Source organism: Salmo trutta, chromosome 14 (genome assembly GCF_901001165.1).
Source record: "Salmo trutta chromosome 14, fSalTru1.1, whole genome shotgun sequence".
Classification (NCBI taxonomy): Eukaryota; Metazoa; Chordata; class Actinopteri; order Salmoniformes; family Salmonidae; genus Salmo; species Salmo trutta.
Window position 1 is genome coordinate 24642878 of NC_042970.1, and position 24983 is coordinate 24667860.

The 24983-nt window shown below is 45.3% G+C and overlaps 1 protein-coding gene across 7 annotated transcripts in view; it reads left to right on the forward strand.

Annotated features, from left to right (window-relative positions):
- The window catches only part of cadpsa (Ca2+-dependent activator protein for secretion a), a 162760-nt gene that overhangs the window by 21256 nt on the left and 116521 nt on the right, over positions 1 to 24983 (forward strand). For all 7 annotated transcript variants that reach the window (XM_029774986.1, XM_029774992.1, XM_029774989.1 and 4 more), the window contains 2 exons: positions 22178 to 22291; positions 23840 to 24172. In XM_029774986.1, coding sequence (XP_029630846.1) covers positions 22178 to 22291; positions 23840 to 24172 — 447 coding nt within the window. The remainder of the gene's footprint in view (positions 1 to 22177; positions 22292 to 23839; positions 24173 to 24983) is intronic.

Consider the following 24983-nt stretch of genomic DNA (forward strand, 5'->3'; position numbering starts at 1 on the left):
ATTACAAACCGCTCCGTTCTCCCAACCCACTCCATTTTGTTGGGGATATGACGAGAAAAACCAACTCGAACAGGCCATACCTTAGAACAGTCCTGGAGGACTGTGTGACCTGTCACGCTCTGATAGATTCGGGTTCAACAATTTCCCTCATATCCGAAACCTTGCTGGATGAACTAAAAAGGGCAGTGGACCCAACAAAACGTTGGTTGAAAACGGAACATTGCGATACGAATCTTCGAGGTTTCACTCAAGCTACCTGATACACCCCGTGTATGTGACTAGCATCGAAATCGAACGAATGCTGATTGGGAGTGATTTAATTGACCGTTTGGTACCACTAATGGATTGGAAAACAAATCAAATCTGGTCACAAATACCTATGCCAACTCTGTGGACTTCGCCGCATTCTCCCAAGGCTACCTGCCATACATTGTGCAACGAGGTGGGTCCGACGTCAGCATCTGACGCAAACCCTGTGAACTTGGCCATGAGCCCGCCATTTGTGGCAAAGGACAATGTGAGTTCGACTCGGAACTTAACCGAACATGTGGTTTTCTTGTGCGGCTTGGGTGATTCACCAGCCGACACTTACCGCCCTCCTCTGATAGGGGGCGTGTGCCTAAACGGCACTATGGCTGAGGATACCAGGCTGGCCACCTGGTCAGAAAAATCAGCAATCAGTTTGGAAATGTTCAACGAAATTTCGAAAACGGCTAACTGCCATCCCCTTGTGCCGAAAACGTTTAGATTTCCACTGGGAACGACTCCCCAGACAACACTCACCGCAATAGGGGTGTGTGCGCTATCGATCCGCATTGGAACCAAGGAATTATCCCACTACCTACTGGTTGTCGCGGACCTCCCACATACAGTCTATGTGGGAGCGGACATTTTGGTAAGATTGGGTGTTAAACTTGATACCATACACCAAGTTCTTTGGTCTTTGGCGCAGCCAAACCAACATGCCTTGTCTTTCGACCCGGTGCGAATGGCTTCCGGGCAGACTATTCCTGAAGCTTGCAAGACGATAACTGAGTCCGCCATGTTGATACCGGCAAGAACCACAGAGGTTTCTGTAAGACTGAACCTGGCGCCCAGATACCGGATGGAAGGCACCACTGCGTTCTTCCAACCCTCCCCAAAACTATTCGACTTGGGGCTAACTGTCAATGGTAACCCACTGTTGGAACTAACCGCTAGATCCACTTACCTCCTGGTACAAAATCTGACTCAAGCGGATATTTCCATTCCTCGGCACACTCAGCTAGGAACATTGATCGATTACGCCTTCCATGATTTTGAACTAGTTGTTCCTGTGATTGGGCCTCTTCCGTCCTCCCTAGACCTAGATGGCGAGGGAGGTACGCTGTTTACTTGTCAGTCAAAAGCAATAGCACTAACTCCCGTATTGCCACTGGACGACACATCGGCATTCCGGCTGGATGCCGATCCTGACAGCAACCTGTTAATATACTCCATCGTCACGGAGGATGATATTGCGTCTCCTCCTGCATGCGAAGTACACTCTTGTGAGAAAACAACCGATGACTCTTCCAAAGGTGACATGCCGTCACCACCCGATGAAGACCTGTACAATGTCGCCGAACCATATCCTGGTTTCCATGCACAGGTAATACAACTACTATCGGAGGCTGATGCTCTTGTCAATGACACTGAACGCCATCAGTTGAGAGAATTGTTTAACAAACACAGTGAGATCTGGTCGACAGACTCGCTGGATTGCGGGGTTACGAGTATCCATGTGGTGCGTATTCCTACGCCACCCGGAGCCACCCGGAGCAACTCCTACGTTCGTTAGACAATACAAAATCCCGCTCGCAGCATACGCAGCAGTACAAGAGATTATCGATTCCTTATTAGCTAAACGGATAATCAGGGAATGTAACAGTACGTACAGCGCTCCCGTGTGGCCCGTTCTGAAACCAACGGGTAAATGGCGTCTTACCATTGACTATAGACAACTCAACAAACTGGTTCCGTTGTCTCGTTGGCCAATGACACAGCTCGACCAAGAGTTGCCAAAGGTGGCAAACGCCAAGTACTTCTCCACCGTCGACGTGGCAAATGGTTTCTGGACCATGACAGTCGACCCGCGTGACCAACACAAGTTGGCTTTCTCTTTCTCGAACAAGCTCTTCACGTTCAATCGTTGCCCATTCGGGTATGCGAACTCCCCCTCAGAGTTCAACATCTTCCTGCACAAGGCGATGCCAGACGCAGCCTCTAGGGGGACGATAATTTACGTGGACGACGTTTTCATGAGAAGTGAGACTTGGTCACATCACCTCAATGAAATGGACCACGTTTTCACCCAACTCGGGACTGCAGGGGCTAAGTTGGCCATCATGAAAGGACAATGGTGCAGGACCAAGGTAAACTACGTTGGGCTTCTGGTGGGTGCCGAGGGCATCCTGCCACAGTCTAACCGAATCCAAGCAGTCCGCAACATCAAAACACCTACAAACCTTCACGAGGTGCGCAGCTTCTTGGGAGTATGTAATTACTCCCGTCAATTCATCGAAAACTACGCCGACTTGTCAAAACCGTTGACTCACCTTCTTCAGAAAGACACCCCATTCGTTTGGGATGTCACTCACAACGAAGCGGTGGCTTCCTTGAAAAACATGCTTTGCGAGGCACCCTGCCTGGTATACCCCAACAAAGACAAGACATTCTTTTTGGAAGTCGGTTTCTCAGAGCACTGCCTTAGCGCTGGGTTGTACCAAAAATACGACCAAGACAAACGTGTGGTTGCTTACGCGAGCAAAACACTCAACCCCGCCGAACACAAATACTCAGACTGCGAAAAAGCGCTGCTGTCGACAGTCTGGGCGATCAAACACTTCACCAGTTATGTCGGCGGACAAAAGGTGATCATAGAAACATGTCACCAGCCTGTGACTTTTCTGAAAAGCCAACGAATCCGTGAGGGTGCTGTACACAACAGCAGGATAGCGGCTTGGCTCATGACGCTGCAGAGCCATGATGTAGTAATCAACTACGCAAAAGCAAAGAACCTGCCTTTGGGCAGTGCTTTGGCGGTGTGTCAACACTGTGGTGACGATGAAACCGACTCCGGACCACCCCCGCGTGACATCGCTCCGCCATTGCCTTCGAACCATCACTATTTCGAAGAGAACGTGTGTCTCGACATGCCGATGGCATTTGTAGATGGCTGTTCTTACCGCCATCTAGACCACTTGCAAGCTGGGGTGGGATTGGTATGGCACAAAAACATTCCGTGCAAACCACTTCAATTTCAGCTTGGCAACAAGACCATCCAGTTTGCAGAAGTGGCTGGCGTGCTGATCACCCTGCAAACAGCGGTGAAACACGAATTGGCAGAACTGGCGATCTGCACCGACTCAAACTACGCGAGACTCACCTTCTTATGCCACTTGCCTTTTTGGAAACAAAAGCACATGACTACTTCAAGTGGTAAAGAGGTGAAAAACAAAGAGCTCATTCTAGCTTGTGATGATCTCATCACCAAACACGACATACAGGTGTATTGGAAGAAAGTCAAGGGACACTCCAAATCACCTGGTCGTGACAAACTTGGCAACGACCATGCTGACAGCATGGCGAAATCTGGTGCTATTCACGGCACCCCTTGGGTGTTTGCTGCTCGAGACGAAAAACCCACTGAGGAAGCTATGGTGTCTGCGGTAACGCGTAGCCATGTAGCACCACGGAAAACGTCGTCGCACAAACATAATGTGTTGCTAACGCATTCATTCATGAATGGCGACCTGGTAGCAATGCAACACCGAGATGAGTCCCTCGCCACTTTGATGGCATTCCTGTCGGATCCTGTCAACCACCCAGTGTCCGAACTGGCTTTGGCAGGTTCACACGACTTGCGTTCGCTGTACGCAACTAAACAGCACCTCACACTTGTAGATGACCTATTGGTGTATGTTTCAGAAACCGACACCGCTCGAAGGTGGGTGGTTCCTAAAACACAGAGGGGGATAATGATAGCTCATGCCCACGACGAGCCATGTGGAGGCCATAGGGGGGTCAAGGCTACATGTGAAACATTGCGACAGGTGGCCCACTGGCCTCACATGGAACAAGACGTGGCACGATACGTGAGGGGGTGTCTAGTTTGCTGCCAGTTTCAACCCACCAAGCCACTTCACAGAGCACCCCTGCAACGCAAGGGTGTGTCTTACCCCTGGAGCTCGATCCAGATCGACTGGGTCGGCCCAGTTGCCAGGTCTGCCAGAGGCAACAAGTACCTCCTCACAGTGACTTGCGCATTCACAAAGTGGGTGGAGTGCCTGCCGGCGACCAATGACACAGCGGAAACCACTGCCGTTCTTTTGCTAAACCACGTTTTCAGTCGTTTCGGCCTGCCAGGAGAAACCGTGGACAGCGACAGAGGAACCCACTTTTCGGCAGCTGTAATGACCGAACTGTGGAAGCTCCTGGGAGTCAAAGCTAAACTCCACATCGCGTGCCACCCTAGGAGCTCGGGGGGGGGTAGACCAGAGCAAACAATCAATTGTCAGAATCTTGAGGAAATATGTGGCAGCCAACCACAAAGATTGGGACCTCAAACTCCCATTGGTACTGATGGCAATCAGAGCCACACGCAACAAGTCTACGGGAATGACACCCTTTGAGATGATGACGGGCCGGCAAATTACCCTTCCTCTGCATCTCCTGTACCAACCGGGAGATGTCGCCGCAGCCACCGCCTACACGGCTCATCAATACGTGACCGACTTGCGGAACCATCTCCAGACTACCTTTGCGTACGCTCAAGGACAATTGGAAAGAAGTGCAGAAGGTGACAAGACCTATTACGACAAAAAAGCCTCACACCAGGTGTTCGAGGTCGGAGATAAGGTGTGGTACTACATATACACCAAACCCGCGGGCGTTGCAACAAAGTTCCTGCCCCACTGGACGGGGCCACACAAGATTGTGGTGAAGCTATCACCTGTAGCTTACCAGATCAAAATCAGCAAAGGTCGACAAAAAGCCACATTAAAGTGGGTCCACCGGAACCAAATCAAGTTGTACACTCCCCCCATGGGAATAGAAGGGGTGCTAGCCAGCACCGAATAGATAAAAACCCTAGCAAAAACCCAGAGGTACTAAGAAAATTCTTAAGTACCCTCAGCTGATCCCTTCCAGGAGACCAGTACGTTGCACCTAATATCTTTTATTCTCTTCCCAGCTACCAGATATACATCTGTTGTCACTAGTGATATCGTCCTGCGCTGTACTGATTAAAAATAAGAAAAACAGAAAAATAGTTGTCAAAACAATTTTTGTTTACGAATACAAATAACTGAAATAATCCAACAATCTCTGATTATGCGTTTCTGTAGGATGGAGTTCCTTTGGATGATCCTGACACTCTGCGCCCTGGTCAAAACCAACCCAGCAGATGTAATCACGAACGGACCCCCTACGGGAATCGTTCTCCGCGACGATCCAGGACTCCTCATAACTAACTGCAGAGTACACACGCAGAGGGTATATGTCCGCCTAGATGCAGAGAATGTGTACCGCCAACACATTCCACCTGCGGCGCATTTGAGTTGGGCCGGGGCTGACTGGACCAGCCAGGCAATTAAGCACGCCCAGCTAGACACTGCCCATATGTTGGCCCAACTCCAAAAGTTCACAGTAACCCAGTCAGAACTAGCTGAGCCCAGGCGAGAAAAACGATTCGTTGGGGCGCTACTATCGATAGGGGCAGCCGTAGGGTCACTATTTGCCCTAGGTACCACTGCCGTCAACGCAGTCAGTCTAGCCACAGTCAAGAGGAATGTTAGGGAGATTACTGAAGAGATGCCACTTATCCAGCAGCAGATGAAGGCACAGGCCCTTAGGTTGCAACATGTGGGAAAGTCTCTCCAGGACACTATTCTGGTGGTCAACACACACGCTACTCTCCTGAACAAAACTATCCTGTCTGTAGGAAAGCTAGCAGAGGTCATGAACCATGACTATGCCCATGTCCAATTGGTTCGATTGTTACTGGTGGTAAAGCCCGGGTCCGTGCAGATTCCCGGATTATACGACGTTCAGATTATGAGACTGTAGAGGAAACTGATTAATTTAGCGACTGTTGTAATCGATATTCTGATATCCTTTGAGTTAATTTGGGAAATAGAAACTCAATCAAAACAATGTTCCCATGGTGCCCCAGGTTAATGAGTTGATAATTGCTTGATTCATTGCTTAATTCATTTAATCACGTAATTATAAACCGTTAATCATTCGATGAGCAACAGTCGTCACATTAACTAATACAACGTCACGACAGCACCCTCTGCTCTTTCCTGAAGTTCACAATCATCTCCTTTGTTTTGTTGATGTTGAGTGAGCGGTTGTTTTCCAGGCACCACACTCCCAGAGCTCTCACCTCCTCCTTGTAGGCTGTCTCGTCATCATTGGTAATTAAGCCTACTACTGTGTGTCATCTGCAAAGTTGGAGGCGTGCTTGGCCACACAACCATGGGTGAACAGAGAGTACAGGAGGGGGCTGAGCACACACCCTTGTGGGGCCCCAGTGTTGAGGCTCAACGGAGTGGAGGTAATGTTTCCTACCTTCAACACCTGGGGGCATCCCGTCAGGAAGTCCAGGACCCAGTTGCACAGGGCGGGGTCCAGACCCATGGCCTCAAGCTTAATGATGAGCTTGGAGGGTAGTATGGTGTTGAATGCTGAGCTATAGTCAATAAACAACATTTTTTACATAGGTATTCCTCTTGTCCAGATGGGATAGGGCAGTGTGCAGAGTGATGGCAATTGCATTGTCTGTGGATCTATTGGGGCGGTAAGCAAATTCAAGTGGGTCTAGGGTGGCAGGTAAGGTGGAGGTGATATGATCCTTGACTAGTCTCTCAAAGCACTTCATGATGACAAAGGGGAGTGCTACGGGGCGATAGTAATTAAGTTCAGTTACCTTGGCCTTCTTGGGTACAGGAACAATGGGGGCCATCTTGAAGCATGTGGGGACAGCAGACTGGGATAGGGAGAGATTGAATATGCCCGTAAATACACCAGCCAGCTGGTCTTCGCATGCTCTTAGGACGCGGCTAGGGATGCCGTCTGGGCATTACATTTCACAACAGAGTTCACAACACATTAAGTGTGTGCCTCAAGCCACTACTATACTACCACATATCTACAACACAAAATCCAACTGTACCTGTGTTTATAGTGCGTACGTTAATGTGTGTGCGTGTGTCTGTGCATGTGTGTGCGTCCCTTCACAGTCCCCACTGATCCATAAGGAGTATTTTTATCCGTTTAAATCTGATTTTACTGCTTGTATGAGTTACTTGATGTGGAATAGAGTTCCATGTAGTCATGGCTCTATGTAGTACTGTGCGGCCCTCAAATAGTGTGTTCTGGACTGTGAAGAGACCTCTGGTGGCATGTCTTGTGGGGTATGCATGTCTGAGCTGTGTGTGAGTAGTTTAAACAGACTACTCGGTGCATTCAATATGTCAATACTTCTTACAGATACAAGTATTGATGAAGTCAACCTCTCCTCTACATTTAAGGGCAAGCAATGCTGCCCTGTTCTTGGCCAGTTGTAATTTTCCTAAGTCCCTCTTTGTGGCAGTATCCAGGTGCGACAAAGCTAGAGCCTGTAGGACCTGCCTTGACGATAGTGTTGTTAAGAAGGCAGAGCAGCACTTTTTATGGACAGACCTCTCCCCATCTTAGCTACTGTTGTATTAGTACAGTATGTTTTGACCATGACAGTTTACAATCCAGGGTTACTCCAAGCAATTTAGTCTCCTCAACTTGCTCAATTTCTACATTATTCATTACAATATTTAGTTGAGATACGGGGTTTAGTGAATGATTTGTCCCAAATACAAAACTTTTAGTTTTTTAAATATTTAGTACTAACTTATTTATTGCCACCCATTCTGAAACTGATTGCAGCTCTTTAAGTGTTGCAGTGATTTCACTTGCTGTGGTAGCTGACATGTATAGTGTTGAGTAATCAGCAAACATAGACACACAGGCTTTACTCATTAGTAAAGTGTCACGTCCTGACCAGTATAAGAGGTTATTGGTTATTGTAGTTTGGTCAGGACGTGGCAGGGGGTGTTTGTTTTATGTGGTTCGGGATTTGTTGGGATATGTCCTTATATAAGAGGGGTGTTTGTTTTATGTGTTCCGGGGTTTTGGGTATTGTTCTGGTTTTGTATTTCTATGTTTTCTATGTTGTGTATTTCTTTGTTGGCCTGGTATGGCTCTCAATCAGGATCAGCTGTACATCGTTGTTGCTGATTGGGAGTCATACTTAGGTAGCCCTTTTTTCACTTGTGTTTTGTGGGAAGTTGTTTTTGCACTGCTGTGTTTAGCCTGTAATACTGTGCGTTCGTTCGTTAGTTTTCTTGTTTTGTTTTGTAAGTGTTCTAATAAAAGTTAAAATGAGCACTCAACCCGCTGCGCCTTGGTCTACTATATACGATGACCATTACTTAGGAGGAGATTTTAACCGGAGAGGGACCATGGAGGAAGGCTGGAGAGGACCGGGACTGTTCTATTGGAACACGACTGGCATGGAAGCCTGAGAGGCAGCCCCAATAAAAAAAATTTGGGGGGGGCACACGGGTAGTTTGGCTGGGCTAGGGTTAAGCCCCAAGCCAACTCCCCGTGCTTACCGGAGGCAGCATGTTACTGGTCAGGCCCCGTGCTACGGGATGATGCGCACGGCATCGAGGCCGAGCATTCACAGGCCGGTGTGCGCGGTGCCAGCGTCCCGCATTTGCCAGGGGGAAGCGGGCATCCAGCCAGTAAGGGTGGTGCCAGTACTGCGCTCGAGACCGCCAGTGCGCCTTCACGACCCAGTGTATCCTGTTCCCGCTCCTCGCACTAGCCCTGAGGTGCATGTATCCAGTCTGGCGTCTCCAAAGCCAGCACCACGCACCAGGCCTTCAGTGCGTCAGCCCAGTCCAGGATGTCCTGTTCCCGCTCCTCGCTCTAGCCTTGGGGTGCGTGTCTCCAGTCTGGTACCTCCAGTACCAGCCCCACGAACCAGGCCTCCAGTGCGTCAGCCCAGTCCAGCTCATCCTACTCCTGCTCCTCGCACTAGCCCTGAGGTGCATGTTTCCAGTCTGGCACTTCCAAAGCCAGCACCACACACCAGGCTTTCAGTGCACAGTCTCCGTCCAGAGCTTCCGGCGACAGTGCCCCTTCCAGAGTGTCCGGCGACAGTGCCCCTTCCAGAGTGTCCGGCGACAGTGCCCCTTCCAGAGTGTCCGGCGACAGTGCCCCTTCCAGAGTGTCCGGCGACAGTGCCCCGTAGAGAGACGGCCCACAGTCCGGAACCGAGTGAGACGGCCTACAGTCCGGAACCGGCGCAGCCAGAGTCGCCCTACAGTCCGGAGCCGGCACAGCCAGAGTTGCCCTGCAGTCCGGAGCCGGCGCAGCCAGAGTCGCCCTGCAGTATGACGCAGACAGAGTCGCCCGTTGCGAGGGTCCCCAGTCCAGGGTCGACGGAGATGGACCTCGCTCTAGAGACGTTATGTGAGTGGGGTGAGCCAGGGGTGGAGCGGGGTCTGCGTCCCGCTCCTGAGCCACCTCCGTAGGGGGGAGTATTGGGAAGGGGGGGTGTTGCAGAAGCACCGTCGGCTCCCTTCCCTCCCAGGTAGTTTTGGGATTATTTTGTTTTGGGGTTATTTTTGTGTTTTTGCGTGAGGTGCATCCGGGGTCTGCACCTTTGGGGGGAGGGGTACCGTCACGTCCTGACCAGTATAAGGGGTTATTGGTTATTGTAGTTTGGTCAGGACGTGGCAGGGGGTGTTTGTTTTATGTGGTTCGGGGTTTGTTGGGATATGTCCTTATATAAGAGGGGTGTTTGTTTTATGTGTTCCGGGGTTTTGGGTATTGTTCTGGTTTTGTATTTCTTTGTTGGCCTGGTATGGCTCTCAATCAGGAACAGCTGTACATCGTTGTTGCTGATTGGGAGTCATACTTAGGTAGCCCTTTTTTCACTTGTGTTTTGTGGGAAGTTGTTTTTGCACTGCTGTGTTTAGCCTGTAATACTGTGCGTTTGTTCGTTCGTTTTCTTGTTTTGTTTTGTAAGTGTTCTAATAAAAGTTAAAATGAGCACTCAACCCGCTGCGCCATGGTCTACTATATACGACGACCGTTACATAAAGATTGAAAAAAGTAAGGGGCCTAGACCGTTGCCCTGGGGAATGCCTGACACTACCTGGATTATGTTGGAGAGGCTTTCATTGAAGAACACCCTCCGTGTTCTGTTAGACAGGTAACGCTCTAGCCACAATGCAGCAGGGGTTGTGAAGCCATAACACATACGTTTTTCCAGCAGCAGATTATGATCGATAACGTCAAAAGCTGAACTGAATTCTAAAAATGCAGCTCCCACAATCTTTTTATTAATTTCTCTCAGCCAATCATCAGTCATTTGTGTAAGTGCTGTTTAAGTTGAATGCCCTTCCATACAAGCGTACTGAAAATCTGTTGTTCATTTGTTTACTGTGAAATAGCATTGTATCTAGTCAAACAATGTTTTTCCAAAAGTTTACTAAGGGTTGGTAACAGGCTGATTGGTCGGCTTCTTGGGTAGTGGAATGACTTTGGCTTCCCTCCAGACCTGAGGGCACACACTTTCCTGTAGGCTTAGATTGAAGATGTGGCAATATCGTGCGCGATCATCCTCAGTAATTTCCATCCAAGTTGTCAGACCCAGGTGGCTTGCCATTGTTGCTAGACAACAATATATATTTTTATGGAATTCAAAATTACAATAGTCTTTCATCATCTGGTCAGTTATGCATGGATGTATATACGTTCAGAATGTGTTGTTGTCATGCCTAAATTAGCTAATCTGGCCAATGATAGAGCCGAGATCACCATTTTGCCAAAAATGCAATTTAAGGTACTCCAAAACTTTTATCTGTCCTTCTTTATATAATTTATCTTTGTTTCATAGTGCAGTTAGTAACTGGAATAAGCAATTTCATAAACATGTCAAGTGCAGCATCTGGTTGCTCCTCATTACACACCACAATATTCTTCACCACAATATCTTCAACATAGGAATCACTACAAAACGTATTGTATGACCTCTTATACACTATATTAGGCCCAGCCTTTGGAACATTTCCTAAATATGGCTACTACAGTCGTGGCCAAAAGTTTTGAGAATGACACAAATATTAATTTTCACAAGGTCTGCTGCCTCAGGGTTTTTAGATATTTTTGTCAGATGTTAACTATGGAATACTGAAGAATAATTACAAGCATTTCATAAGTGTCAAAGGCTTTTATTGAAAATTACATTAAATTGATGCAAAGAGTCCATATTTGCAGTGATGACCCTTCTTTTTCAAGACCTCTGCAATCCACACTGGCATGCTGTCAATTAACTTCTGGGCCACATCCTGATTGATGGCAGCCCATTCTTGCGTAATCAATGCTTGGAGTTTGTCAGAATTTGTGGGGTTTTGTTTGTCCACCCGCCTCTTGAGGATTGACCACAAGTTCTCAATGGGATTAAGGTCTGGGGAGTTTCCTGGCCATGGACCCAAAATATTGATGTTTTGTTCCCCGAGCCACTTAGTTGTCACTTTTGCCTTATGGCAAGGTGCTCCATCATGCTGGAAAAGGCATTGTTCGTCACCAAACTGTTCCTAGATGGTTGGGAGAAGTTGCTCTCGGAGGATGTGTTGGTACCATTCTTTATTCATGGCTGTGTTCTTAGGCAAAATTGTGAGTGAGCCCACTCCCTTGGCTGAGAAGCAACCCCACACATGAATGGCCTCAGGTTGCTTTACTGTTGGCATGACACAGGACTGATGGTAGAGCTCACCTTGTCTTTTCCTTTTCCGGATGCCCCAAACAATTGGAAAGGGGATTTATTAGAGAAACTGACTTTACCCCAGTCCTCAGCAGTCCAATCCCTGTACCTTTTGCAGAATATCAGTCTGTCCCTGATGTTTTTCCTGGAGAGAAGTGGCTTCTTTGCTACCCTTCTTGACACCAGGCCATCCTCCAAAAGTCTTCGCCTCACTGTGCGTGCAGATGCACTCACACATGCCTGCTGCCATTCCTGAGCAAGCTCTGTACTGGTGATGCCCCGATCCCGCAGCTGAATCAACTTTAGGAGATGGTTCTGGCGCTTGCTGGACTTTCTTGGGCGCCCTGAAGCCTTCTTCACAACAATTGAACCGCTCTCCTTAATGTTCTTGATGATCCGATAAATGGTTGATTTAAGTGCAATCATACTGGCAGCAATATCCTTGCCTGTGAAACCCTTTTTGTGCATGGCAATGATTACGGCACGTGTTTCCTTGCAGGTAACCATGGATGACAGAGGAAGAACAATGATTCCAAGCACCACCCTCCTTTTGAAGCTTCCAGTCTGTTATTTGAATCAGAGTGATCTCCAGCCTTGTCCTCGTCAACACTCACGCCTGTGTTAAAGAGAGAATCCCTGACATGATGTCAGCTGGTCCTTTTGTGGCAGGGCTGAAATGCAGTGGAAATGTTTTTGGGGGATTCAGTTCATTTGTATGGCAAAGATGGACTTTGCAATTAATTGCAATTCATCTGATCACTCTTCATAACATTCTGGTATATGCAAATTGCCATCATACAAACTGAGGCAGCAGACTTTGTGAAAATGATATTTGTGTCATTCTCAGAACTTTTGGCCATGACTGTATATTATGATCACTACATCCGATGGTTTTGGATGCTTCTTTAGAGCAGATTTCTGCAGCATTATTAAAGAAAGATGTGATCAATACATGTGGATGATTTCATTCCTGTGCTGTTTGTAAATTACTTGATAGGTTGACTGATAACCTGAACGGCAACACCACCATTGACTCAGATTTTTCACTTTAAATTATATGCCAAACAAAAACCATTGATTTCAAAGTTTAACAAACCATACAATTGTATGCACAAGGACTACTTTGAGCAATTTACACAAAAAAAGTCACAAACACATTTACTGGAAGATGCGAAGTTTGGTAACAGAATTATGGTCAAATCTCCCTCAGTTTTTATGCAACCACTTTTTCAAAAACTGTACAGTATCTGCTCCAAATGAAGATTCAACGATGTCTACAGAAAGAATGGGTGTCAGCTATGACATTGCATTTTGAGTTTGAAAAAAAAATATTTGGGATATTGAACTACAGTAGGTGAAGTGGATTTACATCTGGTAACGGAGTTATGGTAACAGAATTACATCATGGGTACCTAATCTGTACTATACAGAAATGCATCATTATGAATATGAATATCATTCTCTTCATGGTGATGTATCCTGAATAGGTACACAAAGGTAGAAATATGCAATATCCATCTTTTGCACATTTGGGTATTATTCTACAGACTGGCTATTATTGTAAAGAGCTCCGCCCCAAACAAATCCACATTTGATTTGTCCGAACCAGACCAAATCTGAAACAATCATAGATGCCTATGTTTCACAAGTTTGGACAGCACAGTACAGTACTCTACTTTACTGTACTCTACCTTTCTTTACTGTACTGTACGCTACTGTACTGAACTCTACTGTGCTTTGCAAACTTGTGAAACATAGATGTCTATGATTGGTTCAGATTTTGTCTGGCCAGGGCGGACTGACCAAAGTTCAGCTACTTTTCAACGTCCATGGATGTCCGGTGTCGGTTGTTGCTCAGTGGGTTAGCATGCTTGTTAAAGTAAATGGAAAGAGGGTTAGTGATAGGTGTCAGTAAGAGCCGGGGAAGAGAGAGCGGGAGAGAGACACACACACACACACACACACACACACACACACACACACACACACACACACACACAGGTTTTCCAGACTGTTTTCACACTCTTGCTTTGACCACCAGATGAGAGAGAGAATTTTATCAGCTGAACATAACAGTATACCAGTGGAAGGGAGGACAGTAGCAGGTGACCCAACTGTGGTTTGTGACTACTATGATTTCTCATTGCAGCCAATTCAATTGCAGTAATTCCGTTACAGCTTTTTCTGTAATTCTGTTACCGATTTGGTAACAGAGTTATGAGTTTTAATCACTTATTCATTCATAAACAATCTTGATATTAGTAAACACATTAACTAATTGGTAGGTCTACCTTTACTTGTTACATCTGTGAACTTTAATGGTCCTCCCTCACGAGGGAGAGAAATTATAAAATATCTGAAAGATATGTTTTGGGGTTTTTGTTAACGGAATTACAAGGCACAAGAAAATGTTTCTTAAACTTACAGAAGGCAAATCATTTCTCAGACTAAATGTAAGTATTGATATTAGTTGGCAGGGGTTTTTACTTCAACATTATTGTTTTTTGATGTATTTCTAATACCTTTTTAAGACTTTTTCTGGTAGATGTTTTCTAAGACCCCTTTTCCATCTGTTTGACCAAAATCAAAGCCTTTGCTTATTCCTAATGCCTTAATTTCTGAAACATATACTCGTAGCTTTCATTTGACACCCAATTTGACATGCTTCTGTAGACTTCACATGTTGGTGCTCATCAGTCCTTTCAGATGGAAATGCCCGGAAGAATTGCCCTACAGCAGTGGCACTGGCAAGTGACTGGCATGTTAGGTCCAGACCTGTAATATCTATAATTCAAAACACTTTCTTCAGCTATCATTTTATTTCAGAGATGTGGTTGAATACTCCCTTGCACATCTTTTGTACAGTAGATTGTTGGTCTGTCTTTTCTTTTTTAGTTTCTTTGTCAAAAACAAACATTTCTGACAAAGGTTTCTTTAAAAAAAAAAGCAACTTCCTTGCAAAAAGGCAAGTAAACGAGAGTGGGGGAGGAGACATGTCTGTGTGTCTTCCCTTCTTTTGTGCTTGTGTGAGTGCATGTCCCTTAAAGCAACACAATGCCATGTTGCAGCTGAGCCTTCACGTTCCCGTGTGTGTGTGTGTGTGTGTGTGTGTTAGCAGGCGCACAGATGAGCACGTTAGCTCTCCTGTCTGGGTGGGCTGTCAGTAATCTGGGATTACACAATTCATTTGATGTGTTTACGGCCATTATGTAACTGCCAGGAAGAGCCCATCTTTGTGCCATGACCTCTATAAGAGGAGAGTGTGATGTGTGTTTATATAAGTTAGTGGTGTATTTGTGTGAGTGACGTGTTTGTGAGAGAGAGCTCCGATAGAAGGAGGCGGGTGGGGAGAGAGATTGCCCGCCCTCCTTCTGGTGCCATCTTTCTTCTCTGGGACTGTTTTCCTGACCAATATGTTAAGTAGTCACACATTAAAGACACCCCTTTGGAAGCTGAATGGTGATTGCTTTTCACGTGATGGTGATTAGGGAGATATATTCCTTGACTTGTGATGGCAGAACCCCTTGTGAATGATCCAGAGCTATTTCAGACCTCATCAACTGCCAAAACACTAATGAGAGAGAGAGAGAGAGAGAGAGAGAGAGAGAGAGAGAGAGAGAGAGAGAGAGAGAGAGAGAGAAAATTCATCAACAGATGTGGTATCTGCTTTATGACAGAAAAACAGAACACAGAAACACAGTGGCTACATCATCTCCCAGTGGGTAGCTATAGTGGCTGCAGAAACAGCATCCTATACTGTATAATAGGGGAAGTATGTTGCAGCGTGAACACATGTGACCGAGTTATGTGTTTGCAGCTCACACATGGCAAGCATAGAGATGGCCTCCACTGACACTAAACTGACACGTCCACTGCTTTCCCCTCTCTCCCTCTGTCACCCTGTTCCTCACTCTGTGTCTCTCTCTCGCTCACACATCTAGTTAACCCAGGGTGTCAGCGCCAACTGAGTTTCATTACAACAGATGCCATTCCGTACAGAAGGCCTGGAACCACTGTAGTACAATGAATATCAAGGAGAGAGGGACATTTGGTAAAGAGGTAGCTACAATACTTGGTATTATAAGGAATTGCACCCCGTAGAGTAGTCACCAACCTTTTTTGAGTCAAGATCACTTTCGGAGTCAGAATGCAAGCCGAGATCTACCGTTCCTTTTTTTTATTTTTATTTTTTTTACATAAAAGCCTATGCAACATTTAACCTATTAAAAACAGTACTGTAGTAATGAGGTTTGTGCAGTAGGCTATAGGCCCAATACATTATCACTGCATATTGGCTTTGCTTGAATTGCCCTGCCAATGCATTGTTGTTCTTCTCAGACCATTTAAAATTATATTTCAACATTTGAGGTAAGCTTATATGATCACACCGGTCATAGATCAGTTGTTGTATTACTTGTGAGGCACAGCTGAGTGAGCATAAATTAAAATCATTCGCTTTTTTTATTTTACTGGGCTGACGCAGCCTGCATCTGATGGTCAGTCTCAGCAGAGGGAGAGGGCAGCAGACTGAGGGTCTGCCTCTCAACGTCAGACATATGAAATGGTTAAAAACGGGAACACGTCGCCAGCCTGGCACACAAGGCAGCTGAATCGGGTGCACCTGCCGCCAAAACCGCAAGACAAATTTAAAAAGCAGCAAGGTTTTATTTTTGTATTTTTTTACAGAAATGTTCGACTAGGAATGCGATCGACTGGTTGGTGTCCACTGCCGTAGAGTGTATGTTCTTGTTTGTAAGATTATGTGAGAAAATGCATGTATCTTAAAGATTGTAAGCTAGAGCCTGTCTGAGTGGCAAAGGTAGTTCTATAGGCAACAGAGACATTAAGCTGTGGCAATGATCATTACAGAGAACAGAGTAATAGAGCTGTGAAAAGCTGTGATACTATAAGGAGAGAAATAGAGATTCATGTCTAAGATGACAGTCGAGGGAATTATCAGCAGAGGTCCAGTTTCCTGGAGGACCAGGGATCTTTGTGATGTGTTCACCCCCACACAAAGCTCTCTGTGTGGGGGTGAACACAGCCCGGCGCCCTGGGGACATGAAAAGAGGACTGTACCTCAGACACACACACAATATGCTCGTATGCATGTATGCACACACATTCGCACACACACATGCCCTCATATGCAAACAGACACGCGCACACACAAACACATGCACACACACCACTAACGGGGACTCTGTGTCACTGGGGGTCCATCCGTCACTACCCACACGTCACAACCCACGCACAGTGGGCTTCTGGGTATGTGAGCACTGTCTCCTGTCTTTTGGTCACACTCAAGGTACTAATCATGGCAGGAAATGTAGCTACTGTATCGTTAGATGAACACTAATGCATACACAGGACACGCTCGCTTACGAGATACAAGGCACGTGCCATACAGGCATACAGACCATGCTTACACTCTTACGAACACAAACATAATGAATGAAACAAACACACACAGACAGACGTGGTGTGTGAACATGCACACTGAAAAAACGCATGACTTAATCTGCATGAAAGTATGTGCAACATACAGTTCATGTTTGTACAAAACATTCATAACACAGTCTCCTCCTATACATACAATGTATTGCTCCGTGACCCTGTAAAGAGCATGCCTTTTCAGGAGTCAGCATTGTTTGTGGCCAGCTGGCTCAGTAAAACAATCAATCGAGGGAATATTCCATCCTGTGCCAGAGATGATTAGATTCATGCCATTAAAGTGGTGCATTACATAAACCCTCAGCCTGATGTTTGCTATCTTGTGGGCTTAGGGCCGGTACTGTGCTATGAATTAAGTGGAGTGGACGCAGTAAAACACGGGAGAGACTTGAGTCAATGAGTAGAATAGAGACTAAGTTGCCTTGTTGAACCACTGGTGTCTATATGTAAGTGAAACACAGTCTGAGCTGCTTGAGCTGGGAAAACATGACTAAATTACTTAAAAATATATATGTTAATGTAAAAGATATCTAGAATTATGACTTTGCTGTTAATCTAATGGGAGGACACAGAGTAAAATGTCATAGCAACATGATCTCATACACATGCATTATGCTGTACCCAAGTGATTGGAAGATGGAGCGTTCTCTTCCTGGTCCTCCAATGTTTGGAGTGTGCCTGTTTGCTTTGTGTCTGTTCATCACTAAAACACTGGCAGAAAAGGCAAGTGTAACTACTGACTCAGTGTGCCAAACCCCAGTCAGAACACTGACCTTCTCCTTAGTAATTCCCTGGTATTACTGTATTAGTGTGTTGGTGTGTGTAGTTTCTGGAGTGCTGCCATGGCTGGCTTGCCTCTGTCAGACAGGCATCTATAGAGAACCCTAAAGGCTTTTCCTCTCTGTCTTAGGATGAGGATATCATATTACACGGACACACACATTTATGTACGTACTCTATCTCTATCATTATATTTTATTTTGCATCTGGGGTGTAAAAAGCAATCAATCCTAACATTGTCAAAGTGCCATCAATCCTAACATTGTCAAAGGCCAATCTTAAACATATTATAAATAATTACACACAGGCATGTGCCTTGTTTCTTGTACAGACATAGCAGTTCATTTAATTTAAGGACAGACTCAAAGTAATAAAGATGCAATGAAAAAGGGCCTAGTGAACATGGCACAGGTGCAAGCGCTTAGTAAATCTAGGCCCATGTTTGATGGATTCTAATGTAAACAAATACAATTCAATGCTTCGTTAGGCACATAAGAGTCCTGTGGGAATTCATTCTGAAAAGGACAGTACTATATGGAAACTGTATACACAGACCATTATAGTGCCTAGTCTCACCCAGCCTTGGTACGAGTGAGTGAGTAAGTGAGATTTCTCTAAGAGTAGACACTGACATGGTATCTCTATACACTTGAACAGGGAGTGTCAGAATTGCCTATGTTCCAAATACACTGACAATTCCTATAGTAAACCCAGATCTGAAAGCACTAGATAGGTGAAGGCCATATGGAGAAAATACTTGCTCTCAGATTCTGCCAAATCCAGTCCTCTCAAATCTGTGGGATTTGGAGTCAGGAGTCGAGGACAGGGATTTATTAAAGTGTGTTTGGACATACTGTAGCAACTATCTCACGTAATTTCCTAAAGCTGCATGCACATCTGCCCCTCCCCACGCCAGCTACCTTATCCCTCTACCCCAACCCCCAGCTCTGGCAGTACAGATTTCCCCTGATTCCTGTCAATGGATTGGACTATTCCCACAAGGACCAGTACAGAAAAAATGTATGAAAATGTATGCACTCACTACTGTAAGTTGCTCTGGATAAGAGCGTCTGCTAAATTACAAAAAAAGTGGCTTGACTACAGACTCTACGCTTAGCAGCAGTCATGTTAATTCTGTGGATGTGTATCTTCCTTTTCCTTAATTGTAATGTGGAAGTTATAAATCCCTGGTGGGCATATTGTTTACTGCCTCAGACCATATAATGGTCTGTATATACAGTTTCCATACAGTACTGTCCTTCTTAGAGTGAAATCCCACAGGACTATCCTGGCTGAATAAATAAATAGAAAGATGATTGGCCTCCCAGAAGGTAGGCTGACCTCTCAGAAGGTAGGCTGACCTCCAACTGTTCTCCTTGGTGTGCTGACCACAAAGCTAGAGTGGATGAAGAATTTTTGGGGGAATTACTGGTCCTACAGACAGTTTAACCCACAGTCAGGTGCATATAGGGAGAGAATGAGGCTGAAGGACAGCTGCCCAACAACCGGATCAACTGCGGCAGTAGTATCAGAATCTGGTCTGTGTTGTGGCCTCATACAGGGTCTATAAAACTAAGGGCTGTCTGATCTTCCTCCATACACTCACACCAGCGTGTAAGTGGATGGATTGAGTAGAAGAGTGTTTACAGGGAGGGATGGAGACCAGTTAGAGGTGTGAGAGGAAGAGAGAGTGTTCCAGGATGGATGGATGACTTGAGGTACTGTGAAGTTCTCTGCTGTGCTACTTAGGTCACATCTATGAGAGTCTGTGGTACTGTAGTTCACCCCAGACACGATGCCCACTCCATCTGCTCCACTGCTGATTAATCACATGGGTCTGATTGTGGTAGGCATCTGGAGGTGAGAGGTTTGGCTGGCGTTCAGTCTTCACCAAACCCTGTGGCCCAGCTGGTCTGCTGAGACATCCCTCTCACCCAAACATGGGTTATTTATCAGTACTTGGCAGAGAGGTGAATGGGGCTGGGTAGGGTGAAGATCCACAGCTGATGATGGTTGAGTGGAGCTCACTAGATCTCAGAAAATTGTTGAGTTTCTCTATATATTGGATGGTTGATAAATAAGGATAAATGTCATTTCCATAGCTATAATCTGTGCTATGATCATTACCCTAACCACTGATAATATCAGGGTTTCAGCTTAGTCCTCGACAGAGAGGCTGGTAATAGAAAGGTCATGTTGAACTCTGAACCTTGACCCCATTCAGGGTAATTACTACAGGGCTTTGTGGAGTTGTCTGTGACATGGTGACCACGGTAACAGGAACTTGGGGCAGCAGTGGGATGGGACAGATGGGGAGGAGGTCCAGGGGTGGGTTGGTAGGCGTATCTTTAGACATTAATGTTTAACTTTTCTCATATTAAAGGCTGAAAAAAAATGTGTAGAGGACAAAGGAGAGAGACCACATGAAAGGAGCATTGATAATACATTTTAATTAAGAACAGTATCGTGTTCCTTGGCAAAATGATGGCAGAATGGTTGGCTACCCTCCCCTTAACATGTTGTGAGTGTGTGATAAAGACTTTGATAAATTACTGATTTGATGGACCAGTGTGTTATTGTAAAACAAGTGCTTCCATTTATCAGACGCCAATGGGTTATAGTCACTAGCCTACATCAGAGATTGGACCTTGGTTTGCACTCTGCATAAAAGTTTCATTATGGCTATGCTGACTCGTGTCATCTCATCTCTGCCACATCACTTATACAGGCAGCCCAATTCTGGTCTTTTCCACAGATCAGCTCTTTTGCCAATAATTGGGCAAAGATCAGAAGAGGACTGCCTGTGTAAATGCAGCCTTTCTCTATCCTTCCTCCCAGTTAGACCTGCTCTCTTATCTATCTGCTCCTACCAGCCTGTGTATTTAGCTCGGGAAGGTCAATATACATTTACACAAGTGCCCAGTGCAGTATTACTGTGGCAACATCAGCCCAAACTAATTTCCTATCTATCTTTGAACATCTTTATTACCCCATAATTTATTTATAGCCTATCAGTCCTGTTGCCGTGTGGCGAGTGTAACACTGTGCATCTGTTTGCAGCATTATCAGGGATAATGCCCTTTTGCCATACAGCGATTGCACCACTAATTCATTTTAATGCAAAAAACATCCCTGTTGTTATTGTCAGCTGAGACTGGGAGACCCTAGTTTTAACACTTTGGTGAGGGCTGTAATTCACAACTAACGTGGCCATTTTTTGCATTAAACGCTCTGTGAAGTATGCAAATAAAGATGTGTATGTTAAAAAGGGCATGAGATCGAATCATGAAATATGTAATTGGTAATGTGAGGACTTAGATATGAGTGTTGGGACAGGGGCTGCATAAGGCATTTAAATGATTTGTATGCTGAGGATGTTAGAGGAGAACACTGGGTTTAAACCAGAGTCCATGTTTCAGTTTAGCACGATGTTAGAGGAGAACACTGGGTTTAAACCAGAGTCCATGTTTCAGTTTAGCACTGAAACATGACAGTTTTCTTGCACTGTACCCAATGATTTATGAAAGCTTACTTGATACGTCAATGTCCTGATTGTGGTTTTACAGACGTGTTTATGTTTTATGTACACACTTTATTTGAATAATTATGAAATGCACATTGTTATATTTAGTAACACTTGCTTATTTTCCCTCGACTCCAACCCCATTTAATGCATTGAACGGATGTGGGTGGAGCAATGTCTACATAAGGGTGCAAGTTATAAACACTCACAAAAGCTCTGACGAAGGCCTTGAGGCCGATACGTAAAGCTTAATAAAGAGCAGTGATACTAGCAAGAGCAGTGTGTGGATTTATCATTTTTTAACATCTTATTCAATTGTTACCATGCACCTGTAACAAAGATAGCTCAGATGTGCTAATGCCTTTTGAATTTTGAAGAAGATTTTGTGTAAGGGAAGAGACACTTAGAAATACATTTCTATTCAACATTTATATGAAGTTGTTTATTTTATAAGGGGACTGTGACAATAGAATTGTATGAAGTAAAGTCATATAATATGAGAACTTGATGTTATGATGATTCCTTTCACTCTGTTGTGTTTCTCTCTATATTGACTTTCTCCTGTCTGTCTCCTCTCTCAGATCAGTAAGCAGCAGCTACAGACAGTGAAGGAGCGTTTCCAGGCCTTCCTAAGTGGTGACACCCAGATAGTGGCAGACGAGGCCTTTATCAATGCAGTCCAAAGCTACTATGACGTGAGGCCCAACTCTGTGTGTTTGTGTATTATTTTAGGTCTGTATGGGAGTATGTCTAAGTGTATGCTGTCTTTTATGTTGATTTGTATTCCGTAATGATTATCCTGCTGTTTTAAATGGTCCTCAGCGGACGGACCAGTCCATCTGGATATTTGAGGAGATGACTCACCTTTGGTCTGGTAAATGATGTGGAACTCACAGACAGGCTGCTTCCTTCAGGCAGTCTTATTAATGTTCTCATCCTGCATCTGACAGATTCAAATGAATTGGACTTCCCAAAATAGGCCTCTGAAATATTCAGTCCAGACAGCAGCTATGTGAGGTGCTAACCTAAATTTATGGACATCTTGTGCCCTTAGCTTTGAGTCTTAACTATCCATCCCATCCAATCAGTCCACCTTCACTCTGAAATCACAGAAGGATGAGGTTCAGAACACTATTGCAAACCTTCCTAAAAGTTAGAGAAAAGGAGACAAGAAAATGTATTGAAGCGAAAAGGGGATTTACTCTGCCTGTAGAATTAATCAATGTGGCACTTTAATAAACGCAAATTAGTGAATTGAAAAAACTAAAGCCAGTTTTCCAATTGAATTAAAGCATAATGGTATTACTGTCTGAGTTCTGGATTCTTACACACTCCCCAACTCCCCACCTGCTCTGGAGACTGGAGGAGAGACACCTGGGGTGCTCTTTGTTGGCAGAACTCAGGGTAATGCTACTGTACGTGAAAGTGACAATGTGTAGACAACATTTCAATTATATTTTCTATATCAGCAGTTTCTATATTTAACACTCCCATTTGTGCAATGTTCCCTTCTTTTTGGCCCACTAAGAGCACTGCTGCTGTTGCAGAACAAGTCAAGTGTCCAAAGTTGGCTCCAGACAGTGGTAAATGTCTGTGTATCTGTGTGTCCATCCAGGCTCAGAGCTGTGGCCTTCTGTCTTCACCCTGCGTTAGGCACTGATTGGGACCGAGAGTCTGTCACTGTGAGCCATAAGGAGGTTGCACGGTAGAGAAAGGGCCAGCATCTGAATCGGGCAGCTATTTGGGTCCTTCTCTCTGTCTCTCTCTCTCTTTCTCTAACCCACAACCCTTGGCATGGAAAATTGCTTTGTGGGGATTGTGGAAAAAATATATATGTGCAGATGGAATTTAACAGCACAACAATGTCAGATTGAATTGAAACTACAATAATTTATTTCCCTCTGCACCTTCGTCATAAAGACCCAAAGACCGAGCTCCAGCAAAGCCTCAAAGAGAGAAGCAGTACTTCAGAAACCCTCTTTTGCAGCTGCGTCTTCATTTCGTGTCCTTCCAGAAACAAAGACCTGTCAGCCTGCTACCAGGGCTACTGAACACAGCTGCATGGGAGAACGTCTCATAGAAAATAATGGATCATTTCCCATTCAGGAATTGAGTTAAAATTAAATTTATCCTAACCTCTCAACCACGCTGTATGCTCTTCCTCCTGTATGTTCCTCCTGCCCTGTAATGCTTAATCCACATGCTTAACGCCCTCTTTCTGCTCTGACAATTTCTGACAACAGATATTTTTGAAAAGTGACCGTGTGTGCCGGATGGTCCAGAGCGGAGGCTGCTCGGCCAGTGACTCGCGGGAGGTCTTCAAGAAGCACATTGAGAAGCGTGTCCGCAGCTTGCCCGAGATCGACGGTCTGAGTAAAGAGACGGTGCTCAGCTCCTGGATGGCCAAGTTTGACACCATCTACCGTGGAGAGGAGGACCCCAGGAAGCACCAGCAACGGATGACTGCCAGCGCAGCCTCAGAGCTCATCCTCAGTAAGGACCAGCTCTACGAGATGTTCCAGTCCATCCTGGGCATCAAGAAGTTTGAGCACCAGCTCCTCTACAACGCCTGCCAGGTGAGATAAGAGCTTCATGTCATGTCCTTTACTAGACATTTTTAAAACACTAACACTTTCCCTGGTGGTGATTTGTCAGTTTCACTCCTTTCTCCCGGTCTGATAGTTGACTTGAGCTGCAGTGTCACTCTTTCAACCCTTTAATGCTTTAACTTCAGGCTTGCTTCTCGTTAAGTTCCAATGGGTTGAAATGGTAAATGTGTGCCGTAAAAGCCTTTCAGGGTTATTAGATGAATTGTCACCTGTCACAGGAAAGCACAGCTTTCAGTGTGGAATTGAATACTCTTTGGACCTTTAACCTTCGATCCAAGCAGGAAAGAGGAATGAATACTGAAAATAAAATATGACCATTGTGAGATGGAGAGAGAGAGTGGGTGGTGTCCAGGGCGCTATGGAAGTAGAACAATAGATGAGTGTGAGTACCAAGGTACTGTGTCACAAGGAAAGTGGGTGATGGCTGGAAGTGACTCAATACACCTGCTAACTGCAATCATATTGTAATCATAGCGAATGGAATGGATAGCTATTGATCATTGTTGAATGGAGAGGGTGGCTGAGAAGGCCGCCAGAATAATAGGGTGATGGTGGCTTTTAAAGAGGGGGTCCACATACCAGTCATACTGGGTTCAATGGAAGAAGGTGTAGTGAGCCCTTTAGCATGTCTCAAGTCATCATCAAGCCTTTTGTCTGTCCAGGATTAACCATTCAGGTGCCACACACACACACATGATGCTGGCCATACAGTATGTGTGTAGGCCTAGCCATTCTATTATTAAGACCTGTGTATCATTGTAGTCCAGGCCAAGATTGA